This window comes from Peromyscus eremicus, chromosome 10, assembly GCF_949786415.1.
Source record: "Peromyscus eremicus chromosome 10, PerEre_H2_v1, whole genome shotgun sequence".
NCBI lineage: Eukaryota > Metazoa > Chordata > Mammalia > Rodentia > Cricetidae > Peromyscus > Peromyscus eremicus.
This window is the reverse complement of record NC_081426.1, coordinates 31680928-31695782: the sequence shown is the minus strand read 5'-3', so window position 1 is coordinate 31695782 and position 14855 is coordinate 31680928. Positions and strand designations below refer to the sequence as shown.

Genomic DNA, 14855 nt, shown 5'->3' with positions numbered 1-14855 from the left:
AGGGTTTCTGTGGCAGCCTCTTACTGTGGGAGCATGCTTGTCACCTCTCCCTGCTCCTGACAGAGGGCTAGAGGGGAGCCATGGTGCTCTCCTGTGCCAAAGCAGCCATCCCATTCTCCTGTACTGGCCTTCCCAGGGCTGGTGCCTGTGATGTGCTGTAAGAGCAGGGGTGTCGTGCTCACTCCCTTCCCTGGCCCCCAGATTCCACCCAGGCCTAGCAGAGTCCACCTTCCAAACGCACACCCTGATCGCCGTATGTCTGTGGCTCCAGGTGAGAGAATCAACACTTACAAGCTGTGGAAGAAGCAAGAATTCGATGACCCATCATCAGGGAGCCAGACACCATCGGGCAGCCGGGCAGCAGATACCCATGGAGCTACCCAGACAGTGCAGCAGAGGTGGGGCTCAGGGTTGTCTGGGGGGGGTCCCTATACGGGGTGCACTCCACTCTACATGGTGGGCTTGGGATCGATCCTTCGTGGTTTGCCTGTTGATGTGGGTGTCTTCTGCCTCGCAGCCAGCTCTGAATCTGAATCCTCTCGTTTATATCTTGGGCTTCCTAGAAGTCAGCTTAGAGATCAGAATTTGTGTGAAGACTGGTGTGTGTGTGTGTGTGTGTGTGTGTGTGTGTGTGTGTGTAAGTGCAGATACATGTGTGTTTATGTAGGTGTGCCTGTACAGTATGTGTGTGTCTGTGTATTTAAGTGCAAGGGTGTGTGTGTGTGTGTGTATGTGTGTGTGTGTGTGTGTATTTAAGTGCAGGTGTGCGTATGTAAGTGCAGGTGTATGTGTGTTTATATAGATGTGTGTATGTGTGTAAGTGCAGATATCTGTGTGTTTATATAGGTGTGCCTGCACAGTATGTGTGTGTGTGTGTGTAAGTGCAGATATGTGTGTTTATAGATGTGTCTGCACAGTGTGTGTGTGTGTGTATGTATGTATGTATGTAAGTGCAGATGTGTGTATGTGTGTGTATGATTTAAGTGCAGGTATGCATATATAAGTGTGGGTGTATATGTGTTTATGTAGGTGTGACTGTCTATGTGTGTATGTGTGTGTGTGCATGTGTGTGTGTAAGTGCAGGTGTGTGTGGCAGCCCAGGGATAACCTCAACTTTGTTCCTCAGGCACCATCTACCTTGATTTTTAACAGTGTCTCACTGGCCGGGAACGTGCTAGCTAGGCTGGCTGGCCAGTGAGCCCCGGATATCTACTGTCTCCTCCTCAACACTGGGATTACAAGCATGCCCCACCATACTTAGCTTTTCTTTCTTTCTCTATTTATTTATTCATTTATTTATTTATTTTGGTTTTACAAGATAGGGTTTCTCTGCATAGCCCTGGCTGTCCTGGAACTCGCTCTGTGGAGCAGGCTGGCCTCGAACTCACAGAGATCTGCCTGCTTCTGCCTCCCCAGTGCTGGGATTAAAGGCGTGCGCCACCACCGCCCGACCAACTTTTTTTTTTAACGTGCATTTTAAGGATGAAACTCAGGTTCTCATGCTAGCACTTACCCACTGAGCCATCTCCCCAGCCCTGGTTATGTGTTGTTAACCTGGGAAGTGAAGGTGAGGGTGCAGGAGACGGGGACAAAGGTGTGGGAAGCAACGCCCATCTCCGCTTCCACGGGCTCGGCAGCCCCAGCCTCATTCACCTGCTGTCTCGCAGAGCAGTGGGTCAGAGTCAGCCCTGCTTATCTGGCTGGCTCTCAGTCATGCGGGGCTGGAATCAGTAGCCGCTGCTCAGCTGGACTCTTCTTACAGGACCATGGGGAGAGCGGTTCCCGAGTTTCCTGAGGACAAAGTCCTCTAGCTCCAGATGGGGCAAGCAGCTGCTGAGACCGTGCTGAACAGACCCTGGGAGCACCTGCTCTTTGCCTGGCCTTGAGCTGTGCCTAGGACACTTCTTGTCTGTCCTAAAGGGAGTCTCAGGAGTAGACTGTAAAGCAGGCTGCTGTGTTGGGAACCTCCAACTGCAGGGGGACCGGGCTTGAACAGAGCATCTGCCACTGAGAGCAGCAGAGACTAGCGGTCACATCAGGGAGGGACCACCCACACACAACAGAGTTGGTCCCAGCCTCAGTAGGCTGTCTGAGTAAATAAGGACCATGGCCCCACTGGACCAAACCCCACACCCCTCCTAGAGTCCTCTGCCTTGGGCATTGGCAGCCATCAGCAGGTAACCCCTGCTAAGCGGCAAAGTCCAGGCTTGCCCCAACCTTCCTGACGTCGTTAGACCATGGCCCAGCAGTTCTTAGATTTCAGGTACAGAAGTATGGTTGGCTTTGCCATTAAATGTACAGGTTCCATACCCCCACCCCCACTCCTGGTACCTCAAAACTCAGACATGATCACAGAATTGTAGGGAGAGCTCAGGGATCCCCATTTTCAGCATCTGAACTTCAACTACTAGAGATATGATTATGATACACATTGGAATGTAGTTCAGGGCCTAGCTTTGACCCGCAATAAGACAGGTCTCAGTAGCCATCTGGTCCAACTCCACATGGTTTATGAGAGAGGAGAGCCATTCTGACAGAGAGAATGCTCATGGCCTTTCCTTGACTCCGTAGTAGACTCAGCCTCCTTGAAAGTCAGGGAGGGAAAATTCTGCAAAGCTAGACACTGCTGTATGACAGGCATTAAGTGTCACTACCCATCCCTAAGCAGAGCTCCGTGAAGGCAGAGCCAGGCCATTCTGGAGTCAACAGACAAACCAGAGGTTTCTTGCTTGTTACTCTATGGATGAGAACAATCAAGGTAACAAAGAAAAGACTGTGTCCCCAGGATAAAAAAAGAAGGAGCTTTGGGGGTCAGGAAGGAGGTCAGCTTATTTAAGGTTTGTGCCCAAAGGCACCAGAGTCAGCACCCTAGCTGGGGCTCTGCTGCTGTGATAAAGCACCATGACCAAAAACAAGCTGAGGAAGAGAGGGTTTATGTGGCTTACATGACCCCATCACAGTCCATCATGAAGAGATGTCAGGATCGGAACTCCAGGCAGGAACTGATGCAGAGGCCATGGAGGAATGTTGTTTACTGGCTTGCTCTTCATGGCTTTCTCAGCTTGCTTTCTTAGGCAACTCAGGACCACTTGCCCAGGGGTGGGACCACCTGGATGGGGCTGGACCCCCCCCACACACACACACACCCATCATTAATCAAGAAAATGCCGCTACCAGCTTGCCCACAGGCCAATCTGATGGGGGCATTTTCTCAGTTGAGGCTCCCCCTCTTCCCAGATGACTGACAAGTTGACAATAAACTAACCAGCTCAGTCAGCATACAACAGAGGTACTCACACACCCATACTTAGTACAGCGCTACCCACAGTGCACAAGGTAACGAATCAGCCCAGAGGCCCATTAATGGATAAACGGGTGAAGCAAATGTGATAAATCAGTAGAGATAAATATACATGATAAAGTATCATTGAGCCATTAAAAAACCTGGCATGTCATTTACAGGATGGAACAGGTGATCACCATGTTAAGTGAGATAAACAAGACTCAAAATAGCAAGCACACATTTCTCTTTTAGACAGACTCTAGATTTTTAAGAAAGCGTGAGATTGGAAGGGGGCTCTTTGGGGAAAGGAAAGGGATCAGTATGGGGCCAGGGCAGTGGGAAGGAATAAGAGGTGGTAGTGAGCAAGAAAAATCATCAAAGTACATGGTATACGTGTGTGGCAATGTGAGATCATAGTAACTGCCTGGCCAGAAATACTTTAGTAAGAAAAAAAGGGATGAATAGATGGGTAATGGATGGGTAGACAGATCACAAGTGGATGGAACATGGATGGATGGATAAATGAATCATAGATAAATGAATGAAAGATCATGGATGGATTGATGGGTTATGACTAGTTAGATGGATCATGGATGGCTGTATATGAATGAAATGATGGGTAGATGAAGATGGATGGATAAATGGATCATGGATAAATGGGTCATAGATGGATTGATGGATCATGGATAGGTGGAGATGGATAAATGGAAGGATGGATGGATGGATAGATCATGGATGGATGGATGGATGGATGATGGATAGATGGATGATTTGGTCTTACAGGATGAATAGAAATTTACAGGCCAAATGCAAGGAAGCGAGGAAAGGTATTCCAGCAGCCTAGAGAGCGTGAAGCAGAGGTAAGGCAGCATCTTATGCCTTGTGTGCCCAGGACAGCTGCCTATTGATGCTAAAGGTGACTTCTGCCTTCAGACCTAGTCAAGCCTTTCTGAAAATTGCCCCCAAAGACTGAAAGGAGGAAATTAGCAGTCACGGACTACAGGCCAGAAATAGATATCACTGTTTGCAGAGGGCCAGAGAACGGTCTACTGAAGAGAAACGTTCTGTGCCCAAGAGAGAAGGCAGTGCTCTCAGTGTGAGGGACCCGGCCTCTGCCCAACCCCAGTCCTACTGCCACATTAAGTATCTCAGATACTGTCCCCAGGAAATGAGCTTCCTTGGTGGTCCTGGAAGGCCTCTGGTCCTTTCATGGGAACCTCTCTCCTTAGGTAAGATTATCTGCTCGTGAGAAGATGCCAGTGTGCAGCTGTAAGTCTCCACATAGCAATGTCCTACTTTGCTTCTGTCCTGCTGATGTCCCCAAGCTTTCCTCGTACTCTAAATCCAGTGTGCGTGCAGGATTCCTTAAACTTCCCCATGCTTTGTGGCCATGCAGCCTCAGGGTTGGAACTGGATGGACTGTTGGGAAAATGTGTCTGCAGTAAGTCACACGCGTGTTTTCCTGGCTCTGCTCGAGGCTCCAGAGTTCATGTGCAATGAAGGGTCACAAGTCCATGGTGTAGCACGTCTTTTGGAAGGGTTTTGTCGGGAACTGTTGCCCTAGGGTTCCAACAGTGTTGACTATCCCTTCACGCCACCAGGATGCTGTCCCAGCAGAAGAAGTTCCTGGGCCAGTTCACACAGCACCAGCAGGGCCGCCTGAACTCTCAGACGCAGAAGGCACAGGAGCTTGACCAGCTCGAAGCCCAGCTTGAGACCCAGCTGCAGGTAGTTTGGGAGATGTGTCACTAGAGGCTGTGACATAGTGTACCAGGAAGAGGCCACACCCGGGCTTACAGCCAGCTGTAAAAATCCCCGTGCCCCACTCCAGACCTTCACCTCTGCACCTCTCTGTCCGTGCCATCTTTGACTCTCTGAGTTCCACTGGGCCAACACAGTGTGGCTTTCTGAAGGGAGCATGAGCCCTTTGGGGACAGCAGGTTCCACATGGCCCTGCTGTATGCAGGGCACAGCTGAGCAGCCCGTCTGCCCATGGCTTTGGACGTAGTAAAGGAATGCGCATTTCCCTGTGCAGACCATCACCAAGAGGGCTCTAGGGTATTGAGGCTGCCATCTCTGCCTCTTGGGCAGTGCTGACAGTAGCTAAGGCTCACACTCCAGGTAGAGCATTCAGGGAGGCTTAGCTCTCAGGGTGGAAAGTGGACACTTTAGCGCGCGCACACACACACACACACACACACACACACACACACACACACACACACAAATCCCAACCTGAAGGATTATGAGGTATGACTGTACCGCAAAGTATCTGACTTAAAAATATCAGGGGATGGCAGGATGCCTTAAAACAAGATCAGAGCATGGCAGGATGTCTGATCAGGTAAAAAGAACTTGCTGCTCAAACCTGGACCTGCACTCCATCCCCAGAGTACATGGGGAGGGAGAGAGCTGACTTCCGGAGGCTGTCCTGTGACCACTACGTGTGCACTGTGTCACACACACACACACACACACACACACACACACGCACACACACACACACACACACACACACACACACACACTCACTCACTCACTCACTCTACTACTACTACTACAAACAAACAAATAAATAAAATTTAAAAGAAAAACCCGAGTTTCAGAATGAAGACGTGTGACAGTGAGTTGGTGTTTTCTGGGTGCATCCGGCCAGGGGTGCCAGTAATGATTGCAATGGTAAGAATCCTGTCAATGATGAGCTTGTGTTCCCAAGGGTTCCTTGCAGATGGTAGCTGACTTGAGAGCCCTCAGCACCCTATCAGAGCAACTGAGGTGGTGGCCGCAGTGATCCTTACTACAGAGAGGGAGACTGAGGCTAGTACGGTCACACAGTAGTAAGTCATGGCTTCTGCGTCTTCTAGCAGCCATGCACTGGAGTGGAGCAGAGCTGGCGTTTGGCAGTGGCTGAGCCCGCAAAGTGTCCTCATTTGTGGACAGGGTTATGAGACTAGGAGAGAGCACCCCGGTGTCTAGAGGAGCACCCTCCTCCATGCCTCTGTCCCGGTCCTGACCTCTCGGGGTGCTGCTTGGAAAGTCTTCTTCTACACTTTGACATAGGATGCAGTCATCCGCTGTCCGCCACAGTGGAAGGCTTCGACTCAGTGGTGGGGAACTCAGGGGTGAGGGGCAGAGAGGCATTACCGATTCTCTTCCGTTTGTCTGTCAGGAAGCTGAGCAGATCTTTATCTCAGAGCTGGCAACACTGGCCCGAGTGCCCCTGACTGAAAGCAAGCCATTCTCCAACAAGCGAGGACTGCCGGGTAAGTGTCTGCACTGTGGTGCTGCAGCCGGAAGGGGGCGCAGAGCTTAGAGGAGTGGATGCCAGTCCACAGCCACATTAATCAGCTGTGTAGCCTTGGGTGTCCTGCACAGCTTCTCTGGGCTTCCCTACCCTCTGTAACTGAGCAGATTCAGGACATCGCAGAGACCCTGGCTCTCTAGCATCTCGCCATGCCAGTCTCTGGCTCCACTACTCTCTGGCCCCATCTTATTCTCATCTCTACTTTCCCATCTGCAAAATGGGGGAATGACACCTCTTCCCCCTGCCAGAGATACGTCAGGAACATCACAAGCTGATGTCATCTGGTGGTGAAAGTGATTCACAGATGTTGCACACACAAGCTCTGGCCAGTACCTGCGCTCTGCCCTCTACCTCTCCTGTTCCCTGTATCCTGCATGCTGTGGGTGAAGCCTGGTGTACCCAGTTCCATCCCAGCTCTGTCGAGAGGAGGCAGTGGGGTGTGGGGAAACACTTCATTTACTTCATGATACTCAGCTTGCTTAGCGGTGATGTAGGTACAAAGTCCACCTGCCCACCGAGGTTGTTTATAAGTCATGGAGGCAGGAAGTGCCAGCTAAAGTCACGGAGTCATCCTGGGCCTGTCTGTCTTCTACAGAAAAGCCGGTAAGGACCAAAAGAAAGAAGGCCCCACCTCGGGAGAGAGAGGACCTGGGGCCGCCCAACAATGATCACCCTGCCTTGGTGGACCATACCACAGGACCACTCAGGTGTGAAGGGTCCCCCAACCCACTGCCTTTCTCCTGACCTCTGTCTAGTGTCTGAAGTTTAGGAGTGACCCTTCTTAGGGTGCTCGTGTGAGGCACAGGAGATGCTGGGAATGTGATCTGAGAATGGTGGGCAGGGAGGGACCGGAACAGAAGTTGCCTGCCTTGCCGGGAACTGCCACTTGTAGATCAGCTCTGGGGCCACTGGGTCAACTGAGCAAGTGTCTCCATTCTCCTCCGGTGCTGGGGGGTTTGCCTGGTTTTTACATGTCACATCCACCCGCAAGTTTCACCTCTTCCAGCTGGATGGCCCTGCATCCGTAGTGCCTCATCCTCAGCATCCCTCCCATCCATGTCCACAGCGGCAGAAGGCCGGGTCAGCAGGACAGCGAGGCTGGCAATGGCGAGAACTCAAGGAAGATACTGCAGAAAAGAAGCAATGTGTAGTGGAACCCTGCTGAGATGGACCTGCCTTGCACATCACTGCCTCCATGGCTGGAGCCGTGTGGTATGGGGGCGGAAGCAGGAGGCCAGCCTTGAGAGAGGGGATGCCACCTGCCTTAGAAAGTGAAAATAACAGGACAGTAGCACCAAGTGCCTGGGATGACAGGGGTGGTGGAGACATGCCTTTGAGAAGCTCGGCTTCCGCCCTGGTGCACTTTCCCTGATCGCTTCCTCCCTCGGAGGGCCCTCTACCCCTGCCCTCTGGTCCCACAGTGTGCTGGTGCTGCCCAACTGCCCAGCATCTCCTTGAGGTCCTCCTGAGGGTCTCAGCATTGCCGGTGTTCTCTGAGCCTGAAGCCACTGTCTCTCCTCCATTACTCCACAGTCATCGCCTGTCCCTGGCGTTGGCTGCCAGCGTCGCAACCAGGATTAACCAACTTTGGGCTTTGGTATTTCTATCTTTTGGCTCAGGTAGCCCTGAGACCTGGTCACTCAAGGATGTCTGAGTTTCAGAGCCAATGTCTTTGGCACAGCCACGGAGTTCCAAACCCACAGGCTTGTTCTGAGCCACTTGGAACTTGGGGACCACGCGTGCCTGTCACGTACCACAAGATCTCCTCTTTGGGCGTGGAGGGCATAGAAGGGGAGGCTGACCCTACCGCCAGGCTTAACTGAGGAGGGGAAACTCACCAGCCAGCAGTCCCTCCCCGAAGGAGAGACCCACAGGTCACCTGCTCCTCCTGAGGGATGGCGAGGACTTCCGTAAGCTTCCAAACCAGCCCCGCTTGCCCCACAGGCCAGAGGCAACATCCCCAACCATCACTGTCAATATTTGGGTGTGATCACTCTTTGGGTGTGAAAGCTGCTGATGCCAAAAGGGGAGTCTCTCATGTCAACCCCAGACCCATGCGCAGCCAGGAGGTTGTGGGTGGCACACACTGGTGCCTTTGAGATGAGAACTGTCACTCAATGGGAACACTGCCTCAGATGCCTCCCCAGAGACACCAGGGTGCCTGAGAGTGCTGCCTGAGGCCGGCAGAGTTTCTGACCGTGGACTTGGCTGACACAGCATCCTACCTTCCTTCCTTTTTCCCCCTTCCTTTCTCCAGCTGCCCGGGCCTTAATCTCCTTGCACACCAGCCCTCCCTGGCTCATTCTGAATAAACACCTCTATCCCAGGAGTTGTTCTTGCTGTTTTAGGCCTGTGGGGACCCAGGCTTTCCTGTGCATTGTAGGGCAACAAGCAGCAACCCTGGGCTCTACCCACCCATGCCAACTGGATCCAGCTATTTATGTCTGGTGTTTCTCAGTGACAGGTCAGCGTGTGCCTCCCCTGGGTAAGCCCAACATTGCAAAGCCCCACATTACCATGAACTTCTAAAACATACTGGCTTCTGTAACTCAGTAGGCCCTCTCAGGAATCTTCTGGACTTTCTGGGAATGTTAGGTTCTTAAAATATCAACTAGAACCAGCTAGTGGCCCTCATGGAAAGCAGCCATGCCCTCTGCATGTGCATGTGGGGTTTTGGTTTGTTGGGTTTTTTTTGTATTTGTGTGTGTGTGTGTGTGTGTGTGTGTGTGTGTGTGTGTATGTGTATACATTTGGAGGCCAGATCCTCATATGTGTGTGTGTATGTGTATACATTTGGAGGCCACATCCAATATGGTTCAAGTTCTATCCACTTTTTTTTTTGGGGGCGCGGGGGAGGGTTCTCATTGGCCTGGAACTCACCAATTAGGAGAGACTACCTGGCCAGCAGGTCCCCATGCTTAGAGGCCAAGCACTTTAAGGATTGAGACACTTCCCCTGTAATCATTGGTTTTTAACAACTAGATCAACCATGTCTCCCAACCTGCCCAGAATAGTGTTCTCAGCATGAGTCCAGGGTGCCCTCTGGTGGCTGTAATGAAACATGTCACCCGAGGAATACGGCAAAGCTCTGGTTTCCTTCATGAAGAATTCTAGAACACTGCTTGCAAAGGGATCACTGTTGTCAGCTGAGTCCTCTGGTTTGATGACATGAATGTAGCAGATACGAACCACGCCCCTCACCTCCTCCAGCACTAAGATTGGCTGGGTAAGCCGAGTTTCTTAGGGTTTCTATTGTGTGATAAAACACGATGGCCACAAGGAACTTGGGGAGAAAAGGGTTCATTTCAGCTTACACTTCCACATCACAGTTCGTCACTGAGGGCAGAAACCCAAGGCAAGAACTGAAGCAGAGGCCTTGGAGGAACGCTCGCTGGCTCACTGCTCACTGGTTTGCTCCTCATGGCCTGCTCAGCTTGCGTTTTAATAGCATTCAGGACCACCTGCCCAGCTGGGCCCTTCCACATCAATCACCAAGAAAATGCCCTATAGACTTACCTGCAGTCCAGTCTTATGGAGGCATTTCTTAATTAAGATCCCCTCTTCTCGAATGACCCCAACTGATATTTATATTGGAAAAACAAACACATCTTTACTCAAGTGCAGCCCTTTCCTTTCTCTGTTGTACCCAGGATGCCATGGTAACATTAGTATCACAATATAAAACAGCATATCTGGTTTTCAAACGTCCCACCATCCTTAAAATTCACTTGAAAGGTTTTGTCTCTTTAAAACATCCCGAGTCCTGCTGAGGAGAGGAAGGAAGGATTTTAGGAGCCAGGGGGTCAGGGACATCGCAGGAAACCCCACAGAAATGGTGAGCCTAGGTCATGGGAATGCAGAGTCTGAACCAACAACCAGGGAGCCTGCATGGGACAGACCTAGGCCCTCTGCATACGTGTGACAGTTGTGTAGCTTGGTCTGTATGTGGGACTCCTGGCAATGGGAGCAGGGGCTGTCCATGATGCTTTGACTGGCACTGGGAACCTATTCCTCATGCTGGATTGCCTTCCCCAGCCTGAGTACAGGGGGAGGTGCTTGGTCTTATGGCAGCTTGATATGCCATGCTTTGGGGATGCCCATGGGAGGCCTGGCCATTTCTAGTGAATATGGAGGAGGGGTGGATTGTGGGGGCCAGAGGGAGGTGGAGAGAGAGAGTGGGAGGTGAAGAGGGAAGGGAGGCTGTGGTCGGGGATATAAAATTAATTAATTAATTTAAAAAATCCAAAGTATCCAAATTCTCTATAACTCCGACATCTCTTGATTATGGACTTCTGTTTAAAAAAGAAAAAGAAAAAAGACTAATAAAACCATCTAAGTGACAGACTTCCTTACTCTAAAAGGGACGAGCCAGGGCACAGTCACAATCAGAACAAAACAAACCAAAGTTAACAATGTGAATAGTTCAGCACCAGCTGTCTGCAACCCGCTCACAATCCTGTGGAGTTCAGAGAGCCTGGGTGCTCCCCTTCTCTGGCTCTGCCAACCACAGCACACACACTCGTCTCCTAGGCTCAGGCTGCTCCACTCCACGCATGTTACTGTCCTTGGTGGCTGTCCCAGGGTACTGGCATCTCCTAAATGCTGGGCTCTCCTCTGCATCTGGGCTGCACCTTCACCATAGCCTCTCCTGAGTCTCTTCAAAGACTCTAACCCAGTCACATGGTGCCAATCTTCTCTCCATGACCCCTTCCTGCCTTTAAAACCAGAACCTCTGCATTCCGGAGACCATGCAGGGGAAGGCAGCTCAGACGGGAGTCAGGGGGACTAAGGACTGGGTATGGCTGGCCTAAGAGAAGCCCTTGTCCAGTACCTACCCATGTGACTTCGCTCCCAGGTCATGATAGGAGACCACAGCTCCTCAGGAGGCAGAGGGTGGCCAGATCTCTGCTTTCTATGGAGCTGGTACACAGCCCCAAACACAGAAGTGTGGTGGGAACAGAACCTCCTTCCCGGTGCGGGGCTTGTGCCGCTGTATGCACTCAGGCATTTTCTGGGACCCAAGCTGCCCAATAGACCTTGAGCCCTGCCTGACAGATAATTTGAAGTCAGTAGCTGGGCATGAAGACGGGGCTGCTTGGGTGCCCAGGAGATCCACAGCAAACCCCAAGAAGGCTCTGGGCACTCACGGAGGCCTGCAATGCTTTCCCCACATAGGAACAACCACTGTGAATAAGGATTTTTCCTCTAAGCCAAGTTAGTCTGGCTCCATATTCTTTCCTACGGGGCCTCTGGGGAACTGTCGAGAAAGATCACCACACTTGCAAGGGTGCCCTCTACTTGGGGATCCTCTTCTTCTTTAACCCCGAGCTGACTTGGTTGGGGAGTAGTGTGGCTCCTTACAGAAATGTACAGAATTCTCCCAGGGCCTCTGCTCTAGAGAGCGGCATGGCAAGCCACTCAGCACTTTTGTCCTTAGCAGCCCAGTTTCTGTGCAGACCCAGCTGTGAGCTGAGTTGTGTCAATCAATGCATATCCCAGAAGCCCACCTACCGATCCAGAGTCTTGACCCATCTCTCCCAAGTCATGTACTAACTGTTCCCTCCTATCGGCCACCCCCAGTGTCCCCAGAACTTGGCCATCACAGAGTCAGGATGACTGCTAGGCATTTGATCCACCCAAATGAAAACACCCACTCAGGTCAACGGGCAATTTAATTTCTTTATTTTTTTTTCACAAGCTTTGAATTCAGAAATAAGAGCCACCAACAAGTCAGTTATTAAGTAAAAATGGAAGTGAATACAAAGGAAAACTGTACAAAACTTTAAAAATCTGACTGCCCCGCTGACCTCCTCGGAGGGACAGGGACTCAGGCAGCCTGGGCAGAACTGTTACCCCACCGTCCTCAGGCTTGAGGGGTGTGTCAGGACACCGCTTTCTGGGTGTGAGCCTGGCTGGGCCCAAAGCCCAAGGCTGGCTGGAAGAACACACAGACCAGAAAGACACCATGGCCAGGTACAGGGACCGGGTTGCGGACACAGGACATGGGTAAGAAGCTCTCTGACCAGGTGGAAGGCTTCCCTGCCATTCTGCATATTCACAGGTCTCAGTCAGGGTGGGGATGGGGATGACATCCTTCCAGTGAAGACTCTGAGGGCAGAGCCTTCGTTTTTAAGAGTTTGGGCGTCTCCCCTGGGGGCTAAGGTCTTGGCATCGTGTCTGTGTCGGTCCACGGCGATGTCCATCAGCCGCGCTCAGACTTGCATACGTAACTTACTAACATGCATCCTATCCTAGAACAGCTACAGGGTGCAAAGGAACCATCACTCAGAGGGTCGTGGAGGAGTGGAGGGGACGGTATAGGACGATGCTACACCTGGGGATCACTAGGAAGGGGAAATGGAGACACCATGCTCTGAGGTGGAGTCGGTGTGAACAGACACTGTGGGCAAGGAACTTCCAGGCAAACACACCACACTAGTACCACTTCTTCCTAAACAGAGAAGGAAAGAGCATCAACTCAATCTCCCCTCCATCAGTACCAACTAAAACTGTGGGCTTCAAAAACACAGACAGGAAAAGGAATGGACATTTTCCCAGAATCCTTCACTCTTGCGTAGCTGGCTCATCTGAGGTCAACCGAGGCTGGTGATGTTGGAACGGCCACCAGGGGGCGCCACGATGCGGTGGCCTGTACGCCTTGGATTGTTGTCATCTATCTGGGCACCTGAAAGAGACAGAAGTGTGTGGAATAAGACCTGTTTGCATCACCTGGGTGTACTGATGCTGAGGCTGCCCTCCCCACCTTTGTGGGTATTACACCCCATCCTGAAACGCTCAGCATTCCAACCTACCTTCAAGACCCCGTCCAGGTTCACCCAGGGAAGCCCCCCTGACCTGAAGACCTGCCTGACCTCTCCTGGGTACCTACCTGTCAGTCCTGGGGTTCCCCTCCTAGATCTCCAACCCCTGCAGAGTTTGGCCTCACTTAGTGAGTTCCTACTGTGTGTAGCAGACTTGGTGCACTGGTTTGTGCTGAGAACCCACAATACCGTGATGGATACAGCTCAGATATAAGAGAGCTGAGGCTCAGACTGAGTGCCCTAAGGACGCAGACATTAGACTTGAGAAGGTAGGACTCATGCCCACACTGGCTTGTCCCCAAAGCCCACCCTCCTGCACAGTGTCCTGTGCCTGTATGTAGACTAACCAACTTCCCTTCTGACCCTGACCTTACAGGGCCCGTCTAGGTGAGCCTGCCTTAGAGTGCAGATCTGGTTCTCCCAGCTGTTTCATTGGCAGGTCTCTGTCCTCCTGGTAACTCGGGCCTTCGCCCATCACTTCTCTCATTTCCCTGCTTGCCCACAGTCACCATGCTTGCCCGGTGACTGTACCATGAAAACACCCGTTAGACTGACACACCGCACCTATGTACTGTAGCACTGTCCTGCCTTTGAAGTGGACAAGGGTGAACTTGATAGCCATGAGGGGAGACCAGCTATGTTGCTGGCAGTAATAGTGACACTTGGTAAATGTCCATGAGGCCCTGAGAGCGGCACCATGGGCTTCGGAGGGAATGGGGGGCCCTAACACAGACTTGTTGTTACATGGCTGTCTTTATTCTAAAGATGTTTCTATCCACTTCTAATGATAGATCCACAGTATTTAGTTGCCTGATGGGACTAGAAAGCCAGTCTGCAATGGCTGTGAGATGCCACTGTCTCCAAGCCTCCTCACAGCACAGCATGGAGGGCAGCTCTCTGGCCAGACCAGACAAGATGCCAGGGTTGTGCTTGGGGTCTCTTTGTGCAATAACATCAGCCGCCTTTAACACCAGAATTGCACTCAGATAACTATTCCAAGAAAGGAATATGGCAAGTGAGGTGTCCTGGGGTCCCCTGACCCAGTACCCACTGCACACCCTGCAGGGTACCTCTCGTCTTACAATTTAAACTGAAATTTCATTCTTCCCTCAGCTTCTGCCTCCCTCTCTGTTGCTAGCACATGCCTTTGCTGGGATGACCCACTGACCTACTTTAGCCCACTGACTGTTTTTACAGAGCTCATGAGCTCATGCTCAGGTTTGAAATGGTTGCATCTTAAAAAGCCATTGAATGCCTTTGAACTGTGGAATTCAGCAGGCTTCTCGGCTCATCTGAAGCTGTCCAGCTGTGCATCACTCATCTTCAAATCCCTAGAACCCTGCACTGGCTCGAACAACTGGGATCACTTCAAGGACTGTGTAGTGCTCCCAAGTGTGTGTGTGTGTGTGTGTGTGTGTGTGTGTGTGTGTGTGTGTGTGTGTATACC

General features: G+C 51.5%; 2 protein-coding genes across 2 annotated transcripts in view; one reads left to right on the top strand and one right to left on the bottom strand.

Annotated features, from left to right (window-relative positions):
• The window catches only part of Evc (EvC ciliary complex subunit 1), a 39393-nt gene extending 31529 nt beyond the window's left edge, over positions 1–7864 (top strand). The window contains exons 17-21 of the mRNA XM_059275779.1: positions 272–398; positions 4885–5011; positions 6453–6546; positions 7183–7294; positions 7654–7864. Coding sequence (XP_059131762.1) covers positions 272–398; positions 4885–5011; positions 6453–6546; positions 7183–7294; positions 7654–7738 — 545 coding nt within the window. The 3' untranslated portion in view covers positions 7739–7864. The remainder of the gene's footprint in view (positions 1–271; positions 399–4884; positions 5012–6452; positions 6547–7182; positions 7295–7653) is intronic.
• A 4452-nt stretch (positions 7865–12316) lies between these two features.
• The window catches only part of Crmp1 (collapsin response mediator protein 1), a 52956-nt gene continuing 50417 nt past the window's right edge, over positions 12317–14855 (bottom strand). The window contains exon 14 of the mRNA XM_059275035.1: positions 12317–13272. Within this exon, the coding sequence (XP_059131018.1) occupies positions 13181–13272 (92 nt within the window). The 3' untranslated portion in view covers positions 12317–13180. The remainder of the gene's footprint in view (positions 13273–14855) is intronic.